This window comes from Asterias rubens, chromosome 14 (assembly GCF_902459465.1).
Source record: "Asterias rubens chromosome 14, eAstRub1.3, whole genome shotgun sequence".
In the NCBI taxonomy this organism is placed as follows: Eukaryota; Metazoa; Echinodermata; class Asteroidea; order Forcipulatida; family Asteriidae; genus Asterias; species Asterias rubens.
The window spans coordinates 3,930,001-3,952,438 of record NC_047075.1 but is presented as its reverse complement, the minus strand read 5'-3'; the positions used below and the strand labels follow the sequence as shown (position 1 = coordinate 3,952,438).

The 22,438-nt window shown below is 37.3% G+C and overlaps 1 protein-coding gene across 1 annotated transcript; it reads right to left on the bottom strand.

Moving 5' to 3' along the window:
• Window positions 1-206: 206 nt before the first annotated feature.
• On the bottom strand, window positions 207-20,760 carry LOC117299659 (G-protein coupled receptor GRL101-like). Its single transcript, XM_033783208.1, has 17 exons — window positions 20,724-20,760; window positions 19,800-20,168; window positions 18,972-19,082; window positions 12,768-12,881; window positions 12,011-12,242; window positions 11,600-11,715; window positions 11,001-11,105; window positions 10,271-10,615; window positions 8,839-8,958; window positions 7,970-8,086; window positions 7,046-7,166; window positions 6,639-6,710; window positions 5,440-5,511; window positions 5,214-5,285; window positions 4,932-5,003; window positions 4,215-4,298; window positions 207-3,953 (listed from the first exon to the last, which is right to left on the bottom strand). Exons 1-17 carry the CDS (start codon window positions 20,743-20,745, stop codon window positions 2,768-2,770), a joined length of 3,330 nt encoding a protein of 1,109 aa, XP_033639099.1. The 5' UTR covers window positions 20,746-20,760; the 3' UTR covers window positions 207-2,767.
• Window positions 20,761-22,438: the final 1,678 nt, after the last annotated feature.

Genomic DNA, 22,438 nt, shown 5'->3' with positions numbered 1-22,438 from the left:
GCTTTCAGAATGTCTGAGAGCAGTCTTTCTCAGACTGAAATATTTGAGTGGTACATTTTTTATTTTTCATAAACTACGTTAATACTTCATAGGGGCCGTTTCCCACAATGTTCTATACACTGCCAACAGCTCTCAGTTGCTTGTTATACCTAGTAATGTTTTATATAGTTTTGAGTCGTTACAAAACATATCACTTGTGCCTTGAATCAAAACGGCTTTGACTTTGACCTTTTATTGATGCGGAAAATTCCTAAATTGATCTAATACAAATCCATTTGCTTTTAGTGTCTGATTGACGTCGTGTTTCGTGTTTGCTCCGAAAAGGTGAAGACAAAAATGTATATTGACATATTTGTTCTTCTTCTTTAGATCGATTGACACCACTTTAATTTCTAGGTTATCATTTTAAAATGTTTTCCCGTCGCATAATGAAAATGGGTGCATCGCATAACTTAATTTTGAAGTTGAAAATCCGTTGAAAAAGGTTAATCAAGAATTATGTAGCTTTGCAAAAAATAGGTTTTATGAAATCAACATTGCAACTGGGTATAACGTTTTTCCAACGTAGGCTTACTGCACATTTTAGCAACCAATATAAGTTGTGTAGTGTAAAACGGAGTGAGGCATTGCAATACGTTAAACGAGAGACATGTATACAACAAATTTAATGTGTTCTACCTCTTTCTAAAATTACACCAAACTGTTGTTTTAGAGCCAACACTACTCAAATGAGATGTACTTACTATGCTACAACATTAAACATTATAATGCGTTCTCTTAGCGTCATGATCGCTATCGTTTTCGTTATCGCTGCAGTGTGACTCGGCCTTAACCCCCACCGGTTATCGTGTAAGGGTTGGGCACCGCATTAACCTACAATTTGAGACATATGTTCCCTTTCTTTCTAAGGACACTTATTGTTGGAAAATGAGGGCATCAGGAAATGTTACCCGACATTGGAGGCTCTTTAAACACGATGTAATATAAAAATCTCCGTAGATAAGAAAAACAACCGTCTTAATCGGTCCGCTTTTTAAAAAGCAAATCCATTAGCTTCATAAGTGTTCCTTATAGGATTAATAGCAGGTACTGGTCCGCAAGGAATTATGGTTGCGGTATAAAGTTTTATATTAAATGAAAAGGTTTACATAATGGTTTGTTGAACCGTTCGATTGTTTTAAACCTTTAAAAAAATGTAAAATACACAGTAAAACTAACATGTGAACATTTAATTTCAAACGGTCACGTTTTCGATATTATATAAAAAAATATACAAAGTGGTTGATTAGCATCGATGCGTTCAAGGATGGACGAGACACCGGCCATTAATCCTTAGATAGATTATGTTACTAATTAGTTGCATTAGTTTCCCAGTGTAAACTCATCGTGTTATCACCAATATATTTGGTACATGTGTAATTACCGTAGGCTTCCTGTATGTCTACACTGGGGCCTACATAAATTCCACGCTAGCATCATTAGCGAGAATCATTAGATAATGATTGGGTCCCTGGGGATTTGTGTGTATGTAGATATGTGCCTTTGCCTATTTTTGTGTTTTTGTTGTTGTTTTTTTATACTCTTTGTTTGTTTTTGATGCCATGCTTATACAAAGGACTCTCAGTAAACCCAATCACACTAGACATGGCCAAGAACTCCACGGAGAGAAGAAAATGGAGGAAATTTCAGTTTATGATGTGAAAGGGAAAATTCACAGAGAATTATTCAATCATGGAAAAACCCACGCAGTCACGAAGGGACCAGAGCCATGTATTGGGAGAGTTACGACAACTTGCGATTAGAAGCCATTTTGTTCCCCAAGAAAGGCATGTGCGAATACGGGGTGCCAGTCTAGTCTGCCCATTGGGTTGTTTTGCATTTGGAGACAACATGGCGTCCAGCAACCACATGACTTTAGAAAACTGGTCCCTCCATGTCGCAATTCTCTCAATATCTCTGGAAGGGACGTCACGCTACTGCCATCCTGCATCACAGGGTGGAATAGACTTGAAAACCAATTTTCCTACATAACAAAAGACCCGTTGATGCATTTGGTACTCCATACAACCATAATAGACTAACTTCACTTTCAATTTTTACATATAAAATTGTGTTGGTCGAAACAAATCGCGAAAACACATTGTTTCAGGTGCATGAATAACAATACAACTCAATGCGACGAATTCGAAGGTTCATGTAAAACGGGAAAAATATTGTCCGTGCTTCAATGGGTATGTACAGACGTATACTATCGCCAAACTTCAAATGTTCATGATTATAGTGATTTCTTATAATTATTAAAGTGTTCAAATCTGTCACTACGTGACGCTCAAGGCGCTTCAACAATCAGTATTTTTTTCAACGTGGGCCTATGTGGGACTACGTTTTTATTTTGATACATACTCCTTTTAACAAAGCACCATGTACTGCTTTACAAGGTGCCGTGGCGCATAATTATGCTGCAAATCAAACTAGAAACACCAGGGCGAACCCCCTCTCTTTTCGATAAAGTGCACTGGACTATTTTACGTATCACAACACACGAGACCAACAGCATTACGTCCCATCCAAAGGAAAAAGCATCAGTGTAAAGCGTCTTGCAAAGTGTCACGACTAGGACTCAAACGCACACTCTGTTAATCAGAAACACCAGAGCTTGAGTCCGGTGTTCCTAACCGCTAGGTCAAGCCTGTTAATCTCACCGAGTTACATTTACTGTACACTAGAAAATCAAAGGGTGACAAATGTATTACGTCTTCAATGTTTTCTACTGAACATCTTGAGCAGGTCTGATTGCTTTGGTTGAAACACTTAAGCTCAAAGTGTCCATGGACTTCATTGTTCTGGAAAAGGTAGATGAATTCCGGGTTCTGGACCTGCGCTCTGATATAGACGTAAAAAGCGTGTAGAGGTACGGGTTTAGAGACGAGTTGATCGGGAGGATAAAGACAACAGTCCAAGCGTAGATGTCAGGACCAATGACTACCGCCCCAGACTGTGATAGTATCCCCATAATGATGACAGGCATCCAACACGCAAAGTCCGTACCAACTATTAGCGCCATTTTGACGGCCATTTTGATTTCTCGATCCCGATGCGCGGCCATGCGGACTTTATTTGCTGCGCGTTTAACCTTGACGAATATCATTATGTAGCAGAAGAGCACCACCATGAAACAAGCCAGGTTCACCCCGAGGAATAGAATGATCGAGAAGATCCAGGCTGGTTTTTTCCCCGTTGCGACTTGAATCGAGACTGTCCTGTTCCCGAAAGAGCCATCAATAGCGCCCTCTTTGATTTCAATACTGGTTGGTTTGGTGAGAAGTGGTAGCCCTATGCACACATCAGACAACCCGTAGATATCCGAGTCCAAGCCACTACCCGAGACCGTGGGTCCGACACTCAGACCAAGAGACAACAACCAAACCAAAAGAATCAGAACTGTTGTCGACTTCTTACGAAGCCTCCTGGAGCTAAACGGATACACGATTCCGTGGAAACAGTCGACACTTATCAAGGTGACGATAAACACCGACGCTTCGCTCGACATGACCGACAAGACGCCAGCTAGTTTACATAGTCCTGACGACCGCCATTCCTTGGCAACTTGTGAGTATTTATCCCCAAAGTGGAGATCTGCACCAGCGATAATCAGCATATAGACACCCATCATGAAGTCTGAAATCGCCAGATTGAGAACCATAATGGAATGACTGATCTTCCTGATGCTCGGTTTGGACTTATCAGTGTCTACTGATCTCGTGATGATGACCACTGCATTGCCGATGAGGGCGCTCAGTCCAAGAACCCACATAGACACGCGGAGGAGGTCGTTCTGCATGAGACTTCCGCATAGATTCAATGGAGGCTGCAACTCAGTGGTGTGACATTGGGAAGCTTGGAAGGTAGGTAAAGAAACAAACTCACAACAGAGTCTGTAGTCATCAACGTACCTGCAATGGTAACAAGTCCAAGCTTATTCTTCAAATAAAATCGTGGACTTATTCCCAATAACATACTAAAATAACTATCACTGGTGACATACAGCCTCACTACCAGGCAGGCAGTCTGTAAAAACACACCTACTCCCGTATTCCAGCTAATAAAAAAAGGTTTTCTCAACACGTAATACCGAACACATCCAACGTCCTTAATATTGCTAACCTAATGAAAGGCAATTTTTTTAATTAGAGTATATTTGTTTATATGCTCACAATTTGTCCAGGCTAACCAGGTCTACTACAGCACCTTTATCCACCAGGACAGTATCATCATTCGAATTGCTTCTTAGCAATGCTCTGCAAGACAGAAACAAAGTAAAACCACAATGTCAGCGAAAACATAGGTTTAAAATTTGGGACACTAACAACCGTTATCTTTTTACACAACCACATTTCTTCGAGGTGAAATGTTTTTCTCAAAATGCTCAAACGCTTTTGTAGACTTTCTAACCAAAGGTTTGTATTGTCCTTTTAAGTGCGATTACCAGACGTATACCGTTATTGATTGCGTGACATCACACTTTCAGGCATCCCTCCCAAGTAGTTTGAACATTGTGCTCAAAATAATCCAGATTGGCGCGCCCTCACAAGTCAGGCCCTTGTCGGCTTCGAGGAGCAGAGAAGAGCTGGCCTGATCAATGCCCGAGAGAGGAGAAAGGCTGCAGCTGTGCCAGCTGTACCTGGACAATGGCGCTCTCGAATTGGACTTAACAGCCACATGCGGACACACTGAGTGTGCAAAGACGTCATCGTCGGATACGATGGACAACCTACTACCTCCCTTTTAATAACGACGCATAGAGCTCTTCGAAACGGCGTGTAACCCAAACTACAAACACCGTGGTATCCCAAAATTACTACTATATATGGTACCCACAACATAGGGTTACGATCATGTTTAATATAAAAAAATTAAATAAAAATACTTACAGTGTTATTAGATTGCGGAGTCCGTTAAATGCCCCTGTCTGTAGGTGTTCCAGAGAGATATTCGTTGCTAACCTGTGTATAAGAGTGTGGTAAAGTTGGGGAACATTTTAGGAAGAAACCCTCTGCCAATTATCGTGCACGGTATAACTTTGCATCAATCTGCAAAAACAACTAATATTTTACAACAAAACAAATAGATTTGTTCATGCAAAACAAAAGAAAGGGTAACAGATATGTAAAACAAATAATGTAATTGTCTATTATGCGGTTGATAAAACTCACATGGTTTGCAGATTTTGTAATTCCATGAAAGCCATACCTTCAAGTTCCTTGATTGGATTATTGGAGATCTCCCTTTAAACAGAAAATAACAACAATATTTCAAAGAGGAAGAAATGTCATCGAGGGTACCCCTAAATCATAACACAGATCCGACCAATCATATTATTTCCGTTCGGTTTGACTGCATCGGGTTGAACTGATAAAATGTCATGTGACTATTACTTACAGATATGTGAGGTTTGAGAGACCAACAAAAGCTCCAGGGGGCACACGATGAATGTCATTTCCAGACAACGATCTAACAAAACACCAATAGAACAACAAATAAGTAAAAGAAAGCTCAAAACTGGAGGAATTACATAGTAAAATGCACCGTACTCATATTGCATGATTTAGGATGTTACTTAGGCCTATGACTTTATTATTTATGCAGCTATTTATTATCAAGCGCTCTAAAAAAAACTTTTAAAAAAATAATAAAAAATTTGATAATGCATGTGAAACCTAATACGATGGAATCGTTCATAAGAAAACCATATCAGTAAATATTGGAAACCGAACAGTTTACACACAAGGAATAATGAAATTATGCACCGTTTAATTTGCAAGTGTTTTACAATTAGATACGTTTAAAAATGTCCGGTGTATACAATATTTAAACTGTCGTTTAAACAAACATGTCGTCCTAAATGTGTCAGACCCAAAATTCAAAATACTACCAAGAAACCCAACAAAATAAACATTTACAAAATAGCAAAGGCAAATTATTTTTTGAGACAGAATAAAAACTGAAAAAGAGCCACTAAGACCTATTAAGAAAAACAAAACATAATAGATATAGAAGTGAAAAAAAGAAACATTATAAACTAAGAAGCAAAAAATCGAGGACAATTAATGCTCCCTTATGGCAAAGACTAACTGGTTAAACATTTTGTACGTAAATAAACCAAACGAGTATTAATGAAAATACATTTAGAAAACAAAACACGGGAAAGAGGTATAAACAAAGCATAAGACGAAACCATACAAGAAATGTATAGATCTATGGAGGATCATAAGATAAACAAATGTACAACGAATCAATCAGAGTCTAATGGTGGTTGTAGACAATGCTAGAAGAAAATGAAAGTAAAAAATCAAGACTCAGTACAGAAAAGCAATGACAATTTCTACATTAATTTAAATGGAATCATACATTTATTAACAATGCAATCTTGAAATGGATAGGTCTACCTGAAACACAACAGTACATCAAAAGAACACATCGAAGTCAATGAACAAGCAAAAGAAGTACTGAAAAGTAATTGCAGAATAATATTGTCTGTGAAATCCGGAGGTTTTACATGCCTAGTCAAATGATCAATAAAAACAACAAGTATAGTTCATTGGAGAAATTGTATATGGGTTATTATGTTTCAAACTCACAGTGCCTTCAAGTGCAGAAAGTCTTTGAATAAGCCAGGTTTGAGACTACTTATGTTAGCTCCAGACAGTGTCCTATGCAACAAATTGATAAGTCACGAGAAAAGAGAAAAACAACAAAATTAACGAAGAGAAAATAACTTAAATATTTGACATTAATATTATGTATAATATTCTTTAACTATTTGTTTGTATTTTTTATTTAACTATTTATACATTGAGAAACAATGGTGTGTACAAACACTAATACCAAGTACTTAACATTTGGAGTTCATGAGTCTTTATACTGCCTGTAGACAGTCAAGAGTTACAGGAAAGGGTCCGATAGCAAAGTCTGCTAAAAAAAAACGTATAACACTTGTACGGTATATCTTAAATGATGTGAAGACCAACTCTATTGTTTTACTTACAGTCGCTTTGTAATCTTGACGATGTCTAGGACGGTTTGCTCATCCCAACCTTCATCACAATTAACCACCAATTCCATTTTCTTGTCGTAGTCACACGTGCATCTAGAAGGACAATGCTGGTCTAGGTTGAGACAAGAAATACAAATCTACATGTACATAATAGTTAAGACTTTGCGAATCATCATTAGGGTGCATAAGTGGCCTTAGAAGTAATTTTTTCTGATGCGGGGATACCTAAGACATATTCGAGTACAGATGACGTCTTTCTGCCATGACCTTTTCAGGAGTTATTTTTGAACTTGTTTAAATTGTTTAACTCCATTTTCGGCCGGTATTTTCCGGTAAGTCCAATAATATTCGGAGGGCGTCTTTCGTTTCGATTGTCATCTTTGACAGCTCTATTTACAAAAATCCCATTTAGTTGTTTCGTAGATTGAATCTGAATTTTGTTTTCACCGGACAGGATCGGGATGTGAGTCGCCCTTTAACAAAATCCCTGCGGCGTACTGGTCAGTTATTAACCATCTGATGTTTATGGGATTTTAGGCATTGCATGGTAGGGTATTAATATATATTTGGTTGGCGGTAACATCGTGTGCGTGTGTGTGTGTCTACTTGCCAGGTAGATTACGTCCTTTGAAGAACCGTCTTGCTCTACTATCACGGAGCAGATTTTCAGAATGTGGTAGACTTCCAAGTTCTGAAAAGAACTGCCCTGCTTTGGAACTACTACCTGAGCGGAATGTAGAAAATCGGCCTGGACTACTACTTTCGCTTATATATAGAGAATTGTTATTAACCACCGCGGAGTGAGTTCTTATTGGTCTCAATGTTTCAAATAGCTTGCTCTCTAGTCATCGTCAGGAGACTGTAGTTTCTTTTTACGAAGTATTACCCGAATAGATTTTATAACCATAGACTTACCACAATCCTCTTCGTCATCCCCAGTATGGCAGTCTACGTGTCCGTTGCAAATGACTGATCTGTATTTGCACTCCGTTGTGTTATGGCACTGGTAAAAATCTGGACATTGTATATTCTCTAGGAGTAAAACCAACAATAATAAATTAGACTAACTAGCAATGTCATTACAAAAAAAAACATTCGGTGTTGAAAACATCATGTCACACAATCTTCCATACATTTTAGGCTGCAGATGTGCTGTAGAGACAACCAGATGAGTAATATTGTCCACCTTCAATCGAATTAATTTGTTTACGTTGGTATTTTAGCAAGCAATGATTTGCGAACTGTCTGTACACTAAAGTACTATTCACACGACAGAAGTTTACATTTAGGTCCATTGCTTTATAGTTTTAGCATGACTGTAAAATGTAGCAATGTTTGACAAGATTTTGCAAGAGAATTGGGCGGAACAAATTGTTGTCGTTTCGCATGAGGTACATTTTGTAAAGATTTAATAATAATAATAATGAAACATTTTTGTAGAGCGCATCACAATCACAGAGAAGTTCCTATGCGCTTTGAGAAGAAAACAAAAGAGAAGTAAAAGTTACAACTATGCTACGATTTAGAAAGGGACCCTTGCTAAACTGCTCTCGTGTGAAAGGGGTTTAACTATAGCAATGTGATTTCAAGTATACCAATGTTGCAAACCGCATCATGTCAAACTACAATGTTGGACAGAGTTACTTTTTGAGAAGTTGCGTACATACAACTAGAAGAATTATAATATCCACCTAAATCACATTTACTGGTTTTAACATGCAATGATTTGTTTACTCTTTGGTTGGAACTCTAAACTTGAACTAGTTTAATCAAAGATATCTCACTGCAATTGTCTTCGTCTACTTCTGTCCTCTGACAATCTTTGATTCCATCACATCTGGCGCTGTCCAGCACACACGAACCATCCAAGCAGTCAAGAGCGTCACTTCCGCAAGATGAATTATCTGTACCAAATTTGGAATTTTTTTTCACATTTAAGGGCCATGACATGAATCCCTACATACTGTTAATGAACATTTATATCATAGAATAGAATAGAATAATAGAATAATGTTTTATTGACACTTTTAAAAAAACAAATATTACTACAGTGAAATTCGTTTTGGTTTTGCGTGTCTAAAAATATGTTATATAAAAATTACACTAAAAATTTACCATTTATACAAAAAAAGCCTAGTTTAACTGTAGAAGTACATTAACGACATTACTCGTCAAGTTTTTGAAGAAAAAAAGGTGAACAAAAATTCTGCACACAAACAGTTACAGTCAACCCTCGTTATAAAAGGCACTTACATATAGGTCTGCCTATACAGCGTACATTCTGAACTCCCAAATGCCATTAGCCTAGTTTCTTGGTTCTTGGTCTTATCAAACCTAACCTTTTATTGAGGGGTAATTTTGTCCAGTACCAGCGTTCTAGATATATTTAAAGTCGACTGTAATCACAAAATATTAGAATGAAGGATTGGGCAAATATATTTCTTTGTCATTATGTGCGTGGTTTATGACTCAAGATTCTCTTGTCTGTTCTGAGCATGAGATGTTTTGACGTAAATTGTGTTTTATCACTGCAATGGAATCGGTTTGGACGTAATAATTCAGCCGTTACAGCACATGTGTCACATTGGTAACTTCCAAGGACCAGTATCCATAAAGTACACTTGATGTGAACCAACAAATGTATAAATATACATAAAACAACAGCTCAATCGGTTAAGGGGGTCACGAGAAAGAAGTGGGAAAAAACTTAAAGTCACCTGGAAGTGGTATTTTGTCAAAATAAAGCTTTTGTCACTAATATAATGTGTTTTGATGAGTGGAGTGTGAATAAACAGTTAAAGACAGTGGACACTATTGGTATCTGTCAAAGATCAGTCTTCTCACTTGGTGTATCTCAACATATGCATAAAATAAAAAATCTGTGAAACTTTGAGCTCAATATTGGTCGCCGAAGTTGCGAGATAACTATAAAAGAAGAAAAAACACCCTTGTCATACGAAGTTGTGTGCTTTCAGATGCTTGATTTAGAGACTTCAAGATCTAATTCTGAAGTATCGAAATCAAATTCGTGGAAAACTACTTTTTTCTCGAAAACTACGTCACTTCAGAGGGAGCAGTTTCTCACAATGTGTTATACTATGAACTTCTCCCCATTACTCGTTACCAAGTAAGGTGTTATGCTAATAATTATTTTAAGTAATTACCAATAGTGTCCAGTGCCTTAACGTTGAATGCCAGACCGGCATTGTTATTTACCTCCTGTACTCATTTGTAGATGAAAACCAAAACGTTCCACCGTCGAGTCTCCAACAAACGAAAGTTGCACCTCGTCTTCTGACTTCAGGAAGATTGATCGCACCTTTGTCGCTCCGTGTAATGCGAACGACTTGTTTTCCTGACCGTACGACTCGATGCGTAATACGTCATGCTCTAACTCGGTTTGAAATGTTACCACATTGATGATAAGTACGCTCTTGGCTGTCCGGTGGGGGTACACTCGCCACCAGCAGGCAATGTTTGGGGGATAATTGGATGGGAAACCAGGTGACTTTAAATCACGAAGTCCATCTTTCAAATATATTTCCCTAGGTCCACATAAACCTGCAAAGCAGTACACAAAAGTTGAATAATAGTGGATATAAAAAGGAAAGAATAGTTATGAGTAGTCTTGTTATAAATAACACATACATTGGAACCAACTTCCCTAATAAAAGCCAGTGTTGGTACTAAATTAAATCCTTGAAACCACCTCAGCAAATTTATGCACTACTAGGCTGAATCAATCACAAGAACCATCTCTGCCCTCACAGGTAGGGGGCCTACCCATTTGCACCCTAGGTGAAGAGATGCAGTTAAAATCAAGTGTCTTGCTCACAAGGGCACAAGTGTCACCTCCGGGACTCGAACCCTGTACTCTGCTGAACGGAACCATCATAGCTCGAGTTCGGTGCTCTTACCAGCTGGTCCACGACAACCCCACACTAACCTGGAGGAAAGCAGAAAGGGCGACCTCTTTCTGAAGTATTGTTCTGTACACACACGAGCTGATCTGACGACTCACCACAGGGTACTTCATTTCTCTCACAACTCACTGAAAGATAGGTATAAAATGAAGTATAAAAAGGCATACTATGTCAACAAATTTCTTCCTGTGGTTAGACTGCAAGACTTGCAATCACAAGGTTGTGGGTTCGAATCCTACGAAGTTGACCATTGATTTCACAAATAAGAATATTGTCCTCTATTAACTGAGTTACATTTTCTTGATTTGTGCAGTTATTCATAATCATACATGTTAAACGATTGTTCGATGGAAGAGTATGGCCGATGCCTGCTTTGCATTTTTATTGATAGGAGTTTGCCGAGTTCCCTTACGGGAAGATAATCTAAAACACAAAAACAACCGAACACATAGTTCCTAACACTATGCAACTTATCCATAGAAAATTTACTAGGTATGCGAACATTTTCTCTATAAAAAAAATAATAGCGTTAAAAAAACAATGTAACATAGCACATTGTGTGGATTTAGTTCACAACTGTTAATGAAAAGAACACTAATATTCGAATTTAAGCACACAATACCTTCTTGACTCTGCGAGATCTCGAGCTTGAACCCCATTTCTTCTACACCATAGTCGGATGTGAAAAGAAAAAACAGTTCGCTTTGTTTTGAGGCAGTTTTTTGCGGAAACTTGAGTCTGAAAAAAAAATGTAATTATTATCAGGTAAGACCGAAACGCACAAATTCAGCAGTTTTAGTCTGGTGTTCCACGAAATTATGTCCCAATTATTTGAAGTTAACGTGGGATAAAAGAGATGTTTCAAAAAGGGGCGATATCAGAATTTGTACTGACAAAATCACCGGGGGAGGGGCACACTAGAATCTCCTGCCACATCGACACTCTAAAGCACTCGGCCATTGCATGCCACACATATAACTCCTTTAGCGGCAGTATTAATCATTGTTTTTTCTTCTTAACCACTGAAACTTACCCGGATATTTTAAGGTAGGCATCCTGGAAAGATTTCCCGTTGCCGATGTGCAGGAAATCGTACCCCTGTTCTAAATGAAACTCCAAGAAAGTCACAACAACACGGTATCCCACTTCTGCTACCAGGAGCCACTGGCAGTGTGTTTGTTTAGGATAGTTGAGAGGCCAACGAGGTGTAGAAACCAATGTGCTTCCATCACTGTTTAGCTTAATGTGACCATTTCGGCACAGACCTAGGAGTAAAAGATAAAAAAACAAAGAAAACAAAGAAAAGAAACTATCATTACTTCGGATCCGCATCAGTTACTGCCTCCGTGGGGAACACTAGGGTTCTACAACAAACACTGTGGTTCTAAAGGTAAATGAATTTCAGAAAATTGTGTGGAATAAAACAATTGTTTGTTGTTGTTTTTTGTCTGGATAGGATGTTAGGGAATTTATTTTGTTGTTTCTTTGGAGGTATGTGGTGTCAGTTTTTTTTTTTTTTTTTTTTTTTGGGGGGGGGTGGTTTACTGTAATTGTGTTTGCTAGTTGGTGTGGGTTTGTTTGTGGGTCTGTAGCTGTGTGGGTTTGTTTGTGTGATTGTTTTTAGTGATTGGTTTCCGTCTTTTTAACTCTTCACAAAATTCAAAGCTACAAGAAATATCACATTTTTGAAACCAATTGTATTTACATAGGCTAAAACTTTGTCTGTCGTGTGATTTTTTTTTTTGTAATTATCATTTGAAAGAATAACTCAATGTTACTTTGTCATTTACCACAATCGAATTCATCAGAAAGGTCAGTGCAGTCATTGCTGGCGTCACATAAATTTGACTTTGGGATGCAGCCTGTTCCATTTCGACAGGAAAACTGATCTTCGCTGCATTCACCTAGTACGAAGAAATAGAGAAAATGCGCACTGTTTTAGTTCAATTCAACAAATATTAATTTCATGGTGGCAGTTATAAAGACATGAACAGGTTATTTACAAGTATGATATTATGGAGGTGTGAATAATTAATGTCACATAATAAACAAAGCAACTAAAACAAAAATATTCCAAAATATCATGTACCCTTAAAAGAACAACATAACACAATCATAGCCAACGTGTACGTGCTTAAAGAGTTTGAGACCGATCGACCATCTGGGTGACGAGAAAAAAGTGAAAACCGAATCCCCATTTTGCATGACATCGATTAAAAAATATAAATACAAAATTAAACAAAAATCCAAACGGGAGACTAGTGTTAAATATATTCATCAAATATGACATTTCATACATTATTATTTCCAGTGACGTTTTCTACTATAGACCGTGTAACTTTTATGTAAATCTGTGATCTTAGAAGAGTTTTTTTTTTACCACTTCCGCAATGTTCCTTTAAACGTGTATTTGCACATGTTCATTATTGATATCTGACGCAGAATCTTGTTAATAAAAAACTCCCTTTTTTTTGTTTTCCTCTTTTTGTTAGGTTTTCATCTGTACGTAATATCAAGGCCTCATCAGTAATAATTGTACATTATAGGCCTTACTCCTATAAATCACTGCCAGTCCAATAAAGCTCTTCCAGAAGATAGCAATGACAATCAGACCGTAGAAACAGACCAGAAAAACCTTTTAATCTTAATTATTGTCTTTCCTTGAATAACTATTTACTTATTCAGTCATCAGAAATAACCAGCGGCGTTCTTTATCGATGTTGAAATGTAAGTTGGAAAACCTTTTTATCTTAATTACGGTCTTTCTTTTAATAACTATTCACTTATTCAGTCAAGAGGAATAACCAGCGGTGTTCTTTATTGATGTAGAAATGCAAGTTGCCGCGTAGTTTTCTCGTTCTTCCAAATAAAAGGTTTTAATACAAACCACCGATGCTTTGGAAGAAATAAACGTGGGATGATTGCTTGGAATCGTTTCATCAAACAGCTACCTGAGCGGAATGTTTTCAACAGAAATGGTATTTTTACTTGTTTATAATGCACTTGTTCACCATTTTAATGTAATTTTGATATGTGTACACTTCTGAACTTTTCGTAATTATCGATTAAAAAATCAGGTCCCTACCTAAAGGTTTTTTGAAAAACTAAAAACACTTCTGCCGTTGAGAGCGGGCGTCAAAGGACAATGCCGTTGACGTCATTTGTGGGAGTTTGCTTTGTTATACATCCACGCTGCAACAAAGCGGCTTTATCTACTTATGACGTTTTGAGAGTGATTACGTAACGGGGCTTTTCGCAAAGCTCGCAGAAAAGCTCTGGATAAGGGCATACAAAATGATTGTTTTTTTACACAATTGAAACCTATTTATGATCATATGAATCGATTTCCTTATTCATCGAAAACATTTTAAGTGGAATTCAGCAAAGTTCACGACTTGACATTTTCGTTCAAGCAGGTCTTTAAAGCTTGCCGAACGCATTGTGCAGGAAATCTTCATGGAGAGTATTTATGGGTTGATCGTAATAATAAATTTAATACAGAACTGTTCAAGCAAACTGTTCATCTTTGAGCAGTGGAAAATCAAAGTCTTACCGTAATGGTAAAGACATAAACGAACTGGGTAGATGCTGTTTGACAAAAAGTCTCGGATTAAATAAAAACTATAATAAGCATGAGGAAAATGGATAGTGGAACAACAACAACAACAACAACAACAACAACAACAACAACAACGGCAACATCAAAAGCTGAAGATGACTGAAGATCGACATTTTTTTGAGAAACTCACCTTTCAATACGCCCATCAAAGAGCAAAATCCCCATGCTTGTAACTTTTGCTCAACGAGCACAAACAGGCAGTAAGGCCTTAGGGTCGTGTTAGAACAAACTCAAACGTTCAGACGGGAAAAGGGTACAAACAATGGTAAAAAGATGTAATTCTGTACGACTACAAACAATCCAAGTAAACATTTTACCTAAACAAACGGTAAAATAATAATAATTACACAGCTATAAGGTAAATCAAAGTTTTTGCCCATTAAAAGGGTAACGCGGAATAGTTTTACATGTAATATAAGTGTAAGGTTTACACAATCAATGTGTAATATTTTACATATCTAGTGTTTACTGAAAATTTAGGTAAATATGTTTACTCCTAAACGAAGTAAGTTTGTAAGTCTTTGTTGTGTAAGTTTTACCCTGCAACGAACTGGTAAAAGTTTACCTAACTGTTAGCAGGTTCACCCCCTGCCTCTAAAACATGGTTTTTTTTTACACAAATTGTGTAAATATTTTTCTGAGTGTAATCTTAATTATTGTCTTTCCTTGAATAACTATTTACTTATTCAGTCATCAGAAATAACCAGCGGCGTTCTTTATCGATGTTGAAATGTAAGTTGGAAAACCTTTTTATCTTAATTACGGTCTTTCTTTTAATAACTATTCACTTATTCAGTCAAGAGGAATAACCAGCGGTGTTCTTTATTGATGTAGAAATGCAAGTTGCCGCGTAGTTTTCTCGTTCTTCCAAATAAAAGGTTTTAATACAAACCACCGATGCTTTGGAAGAAATAAACGTGGGATGATTGCTTGGAATCGTTTCATCAAACAGCTACCTGAGCGGAATGTTTTCAACAGAAATGGTATTTTTACTTGTTTATAATGCACTTGTTCACCATTTTAATGTAATTTTGATATGTGTACACTTCTGAACTTTTCGTAATTATCGATTAAAAAATCAGGTCCCTACCTAAAGGTTTTTTGAAAAACTAAAAACACTTCTGCCGTTGAGAGCGGGCGTCAAAGGACAATGCCGTTGACGTCATTTGTGGGAGTTTGCTTTGTTATACATCCACGCTGCAACAAAGCGGCTTTATCTACTTATGACGTTTTGAGAGTGATTACGTAACGGGGCTTTTCGCAAAGCTCGCAGAAAAGCTCTGGATAAGGGCATACAAAATGATTGTTTTTTTACACAATTGAAACCTATTTATGATCATATGAATCGATTTCCTTATTCATCGAAAACATTTTAAGTGGAATTCAGCAAAGTTCACGACTTGACATTTTCGTTCAAGCAGGTCTTTAAAGCTTGCCGAACGCATTGTGCAGGAAATCTTCATGGAGAGTATTTATGGGTTGATCGTAATAATAAATTTAATACAGAACTGTTCAAGCAAACTGTTCATCTTTGAGCAGTGGGAAATCAAAGTCTTACCGTAATGGTAAAGACATAAACGAACTGGGTAGATGCTGTTTGACAAAAAGTCTTGGATTAAATAAAAACTATAATAAGCATGAGGAAAATGGATAGTGGAACAACAACAACAACAACAACAACAACAACAACAACAACAACAACAACAACAACAACAACAACAACAACAACAACAACAACAACAACAACAACAACAACAACAACAACAACAACAACAACGGCAACATCAAAAGCAACAGCAGCCGCAGCAGCAGCAGCAGCAACAGCAACCACGAGAACAAAAGCAATGGACATTCAAGAAATGTTTACTAAACCAAAGATTGAGGTTAAGCATCTTAGATATACACCTTCATCTTGAACATCCTAGCGACTCGGTACACTTCAAACAGTAAATAAAAACGCAGTGCTTTATGCTCTCTTGTATTTTGTTGATTCGTTTAGTAGTGGTAATCGTTTTAATAACAGTACGAAAGGTCAGGTGTAGCCCTATATGCTTTGTTTTTGAACAATTCACGTTTAAAGCCTCCAAAGGAAAGGATGCATTATTTACTCTTTTCGGTCCCACCCTACAGTTGTCAATGATTGATTTGATTTACAACTACATTACATTGTAGGGGCTTACATCCAATCAGTAGACCATGGGTAGTAGTACGGGGTATAAAAATGTATAATCAAATCCAGTGTGTTATTGGATGAGAAACGGCCACTGCTTCACACGAAATGATAAAACGCTTTCGTGAACGTGGGACAGAAACATAATTGAATGCGCACTCAAAGCTATTTGTTGTTGGTGACATAAAGTGTATCGAGTGACTTTAATTTCCGCGGTATACCTTTTAACGTTGATAGCATTTTACTCTCAGCCATCCTTTGGTTAAAGGCACTGGGGTGGATTTCACAAAGGCAGTCCTAACTTAGGACTAGTTCTAGGCAATGCTAAGAGATAGGACCAGTCCTAAGTTAGAATGAGTTACTGGTCCTAACTTAGGACCAGTCCTATCTCTTAGCATTGCCTAGGACTAGTCCTAAGTTAGGACCACCTTCGTGAAATCCACCCCTGGACACGTTTAAAAATCTGTGAACATTAATGTTGAAAATGTTGTACGCCCTCTAAAGGTACTGGACACGTTTGGTAGTCAAAGACCAGTATTTTCTCACTAAGTATATCCCAACATTATGCATGAAATTAAAGTATTAAAGGAACACGTTGCCTTGGATCGGACGAGTTGGTCTATAAAAAGCGTTTGTAACAATTTTTTATAAAATGCATATGGTTAGAAAGATGTTTTAAAAGTCGAATACAATGATCCTCACAAGTTTGCCTCGAAATTGCGAGGTTTGCCTTTTACTGTGCGAACCAACACGGTCGGCCATTTATGGGAGTCAAAATTTTGACTCCCATAAATGGCCGACCGTGTTAGTCGACGAGGTAAAAAGAAAACTGTGCAATTTCGAGGCATGTTTGTGTGGATCATTGTATTCTACTTTTACATCTTTTTACCCATGTGCATTTCATAACAAACGGTTACACACGTTTTTCAAAGACCAACTCGATCGATCCAAGGCAACGTGTTCCTTTAAAATTACGGCTCTATGTCGGTGGCCATCGGAGTTGTTTGAAAAGAAAGAAATAAAAAACACTTCTGTTGCACAAGTTTTCATATGCCTATATAAAAGACTTTTGGCTAAATTATCTCCTCCTCAAAAACTACGTTTTTTCAGAGAGAGTTGTTTCCTTAAATGGTTTGTACTATCAACAGCTCTTTGTTGCTTATTACCAAGTATAAAGTTTAAATGCCATTTGTTTTGAGCCCTTACCAAAAGCGTCCAGTGTTTGTTGCGTCTCCCCAAGCCCTCTATATGAAACGGAACTTATTTTAGTGAGAAATTATCTAAAAGACTTCCGTTTCTTCAGAGGGAGTCGTTTCTTAAAATGGTTTATACTATCAACAGTTCTCTGTTGTTTGTTACCAAGTAATATAAATTTTTGTTTTGAGTCCTTACCCGAAAAGTGTCCAGTGCCTTTAAGAGCAAATGATTGGTGCAATTCCCCGCGCCCTATATCATTAAACGCAATTCAATTATAAACCTTTCTTGTACATGGCCTCCGTGGTGTAAATTTATTGGTTTTCTTGCTACATATTCAGACATGTTTAGTAGAACAACATTGTGGGCTTTCAAACCAGGCATTGTCTGCATAATTCCATTTCTTTAGTCACTCGTGTTAAAGGCCCTGCTAAGTTTAGTAATTGTCAAAGTACTTTCACTTGATCTGTCCCAACATTGAACTTGCATAAGCTTTAACCTGTGAAAGTTTCGGCTAAATTGATCATCAAAGTTGCAAAAGAATGATGAACGAAAAAAACACCATTGTTGCACAACTTTGTCTGCTTTCAGATGAAAAAACAAAAAGGTTTACAAAGTTGTAGCCTACTTGCATTAGTGTACAGTGTCTTTAAAGACATTGTAAGTGTGCAACCCACACAATGTCAAAACATACTACAAGTACAGTTGCTGCCTAAAAATCACACACAATATATGGAAACATACCCGTTCTCGAATAATAATTGTTTACAACAACTTCACCCTACTGTCTGTCTGAAAAATCAAAATAGCGTTCCACAGGGTTCGGTGTTGTGTATGCCTACTTAAAATTACTCTTAAAATTACATTAACGGGTATTTTTTTGCAAATGCCTTGTCCTGCTTACTCTACGACACAAAACATAATGTATCCGAAATGTGTTTAAACATTTAAGCTAAAAGATTACCCAACAACTATAAGAAATGTAATGTAACATTTATATGATATCCTCACCACAGCCAAATTCATCCTCTTTCTCAGGGCAGTCTCCCCATCCGTCACACACTGCTGATTCAGGAACGCATCTTGGGCCCGAGGTGCATGAAAATTCGCCTTGGCCACATTCTAAAACATAGAAATTATCGTCTGCTCAGAACTATATACAATGTCATTGGTGCAACTTGACAATGTTTTACACATACTTTTTAACAAGAACCTATGGAATTGTGGTGATACTTGTGTCTGTACACTCTCAGTCATGCATTGCCACCCTAAACCACGTGTTAAGGCCTCATGAAGAAGTGGTCATATTTTTATTTAGTATTCAATATTCAATTCAATATTCAATGGATATTTATTTTTCATGTCGACAATAATATTTGGGCATACAGTTGACAACAAATAACATGAGTGAAATAATGAATTATCTATGCCAGATAATTTAACATCAATACAATGTATAGATATTTCAAAGATAATAACTATAGAGGAATTAACGTGCTAGTCAACATGCAGGGGGAAAGGGTTGTATTGGAACGTGCCGTTTCCCAAACCAGTGAATAAGGACCCGAGTGTGTCAAACTCGGGCTTTAACGGGTGATTGACACAATATATTTTTTAAACAACACTTGGGTATCATTATTTAAACAATTAAAAGTAAATTTCATTTGTTTATTTACCAATGGGAGACTTTCTGGGACGATAGAGGGCAGCAGACTTACCGGGTGAATCCATTGTTCTCAGAATTATGCGCATGTTCAGAACTACGTAAACAATGGAAATTTACCCGGTATGTCTGCTGCCACCTAGCGTTGGAAAGTCTCCTATTCAGAGAAGCCTTACCCTTTACGGTGTACTGGCTGATGTTGATTCTTGTGGTGTTGTATTTTTTAGCAGAGGGGTAGTATGAGTACAGACTGCACCCACTCTTCCTTATCCAAACGGACGGTCCACTCAGCGATAAAAAATGCGGGAACGACCAAACGTAAGGAGTGTCTTTTGGTCTAGATATCACCCTGGAGACGTTTCCTGATGAAAACACGCCCTCGCCGATGACAATTTCACAATAGGGGATTTCGATGAACTCCAGTTGAACCCTGAACCCGAGGTCAGAGGTTATGAGCCAAATGCATACCAGGTTTGTATCGACTTGCTGGATTAGAGAGCGAGGGACACCGGTGGTTGTTACTATTGTGTCATTGGCGCATAAACCTGGGAAAAAAATAATAAAGGTACCAACATGTTTATACTACAAGTTTTGTCTGAGTGTTTAATTGTTCAAATCGGGCACCCTCGGGATAACGGTCGACTAATTTTCAACCCGCAACATTTCCTCAAGCAGTCATAATATGGATTTATGATTTCTTTTTTTCTTTTATTTACAAAATGTACACTTTTTTTTTCAAACATGTTTTCCCCGATAAAGTGGAAGTGATGTGTCACGTAATAGCCGAACTGTTAAAGTGTTTGTTTGTCTTTTGTTTTTAAAGGAACTACATGAATTGCAGGTGTTAACTGTAGGGTTTAAGAGGTGTGTTATTCTATCATATATCGTTAATTTAGCTTGTCCATACTTGAGACTCAAATCCACTGGTTCTTTTAGGTTGATTTCTACCGCAATACAACTCATCGGTCAATTAAAACTACTGTTTGGAAAAGGAATTACATAAAGATAACAGGTGTTAGTTGTCAGATGAAAAGGATATGTTTTATCTTGCTTTCCCGTAATATAAACTACTAGCCACTAGGTTTTAGGTTGGTTCTTACCGCAATAGAGCTCATCGGTCATGTCGTCACAGTTTAACCTCCCGTTACATCTCTGATACCTCGGAATACAGTCTCCTGACGCGCATGCGTAGTGATGATCATCACACTCTGCTGAAAATAATACAAACACTATTTCAAGGTCGTATTGATAAGTTTATCATAACGATCTGTGTTTACATTATTGTTCTCGTAAATATACCAACAATGTCCTTTCTTTAATTGTTCGCTCCTCTTTTTGCTGTAAAAAGACTTTTTGTTTTCGAATGCATATGCGTCACTCCAACGAAAGTCCGGTTTGAATTGCAGGCTAAGGCCATCTCCCCTACTGGTTTTATGTTTGAACAATCACAGAATACACACAAAAATGTTGTATCATAAGTAACGTTTTCAGGGAAAAAACAGCAAAGAAAAACAAATAGGTTATTAAACTTAATGGGTGAGCTAAAGCTCTTCTACGGGTTTTCTTGATCCAGTTAAACAGCTAGGGATAAGGAACCACATAGAGATAACAGGTGTGAGTTGGAAAGAAGAAAAAAGGATGTATTATTTTGATATTTTTCTTTAATGAGGCTTTCTTAATACAAAATTGTTTAGATCTCAACCACTTTATAACCAAATAAAACCATTAAAATGATTGATAATTGTCAATGTAAATAAACAAAAACTTGTGGTCCTTCAGGTCTTGTGTGTCTGGCGATTTGCAATGGAAAAAAAAAAACGTGGCTGCACCTTACCACATCCTATCTCATCTTCGTGAGCAGCACAGTGTTTCCTCCCGTCACAAACAGACGATGTGTTAACGCAATGTAAACCAGAAGGGCACGAAAACTCCTCGTCATCACATTCTAAAAAAATATCCATACAAAATTGTTTCAAAATTAATGAGGAAAACAAACCAGCTAATTGCCAGCCCTAAGGATCTTTGCTATCAAGCAAATAAAATAGTTCATGGCCCGAAGCAAACTCTTCCCCACATCAATGGTAACAACCTACTCATCCCAGGCGAACAATTTATAAGTCGTTACCTAGAGCCTCAGTCCTCGTGATATGTCAGAATTTGGTGTTAACTGAGGATTTATGTCCATAGAAACTGATTTTATATTATGAAGTCGCTCGAAGGTAGGACATCCTACAACAAATCATTTTTTTAAAGGAACTCGACCTTATTTGTAATTACTCAAAATAATGTTTAGCAAAAGAAAATACTTGGTTACGAGCAATGAGCTGTTAAAAAGTGTAAAACATTTTGAGAAACGGCTCCCTCTGAAGTAAGTTTTTGAGAAAGAGTTTATTTCTCACTCAAATAAAATGCATCTGAAAGCACACAAAGTAATGCAACAAGGGTGTTTTTTCTTTCATTATTCTCTTGCAATTTCGATGACCAATTGAGCCAAGATTTTCACAAGTTTTTGTTTGTGCATAATAACTATAATTATTATATTTATAACACTAAGTGAGAGTACTAGTCTTTGACGATATTACCTAACGTGTCGAGTGCTTTTAATGCTTAATAGTTAATTAACTTGTGGTGTTTTTGTTTGAGGGTTGCCCACAACGTCAGAAATAAGGTTACAGATGCTTGTAGGCATATCTTTTGTGTGTTTTTTTATTACTATTATTATTGCTTGGTTGATATTGCACAAATAAAAGCTTCACCGCCTTAGAGACGCTGAATTGAGTTTTATTTTTACATAAATTCAAAGGACTCGGGAAAG

What these genes read in the sequence shown, in the direction of transcription:
- LOC117299659 (XM_033783208.1), bottom strand. Translation starts at nt 20,745, where the DNA reads ATGACCGATGAGCTCTATTGCG. An exon ending in GACCGATGAGCTCTATTGCG is followed by an intron (nt 20,169 to 20,723) that starts GTAAGAACCAAC and finishes TTTTTTTCCCAG; the next exon opens with GTTTATGCGCCAATGACACA. An exon ending in CCCTTTCTGCTTTCCTCCAG is followed by an intron (nt 10,616 to 11,000) that starts GTTAGTGTGGGG and finishes ACTGCTTTGCAG; the next exon opens with GTTTATGTGGACCTAGGGAA.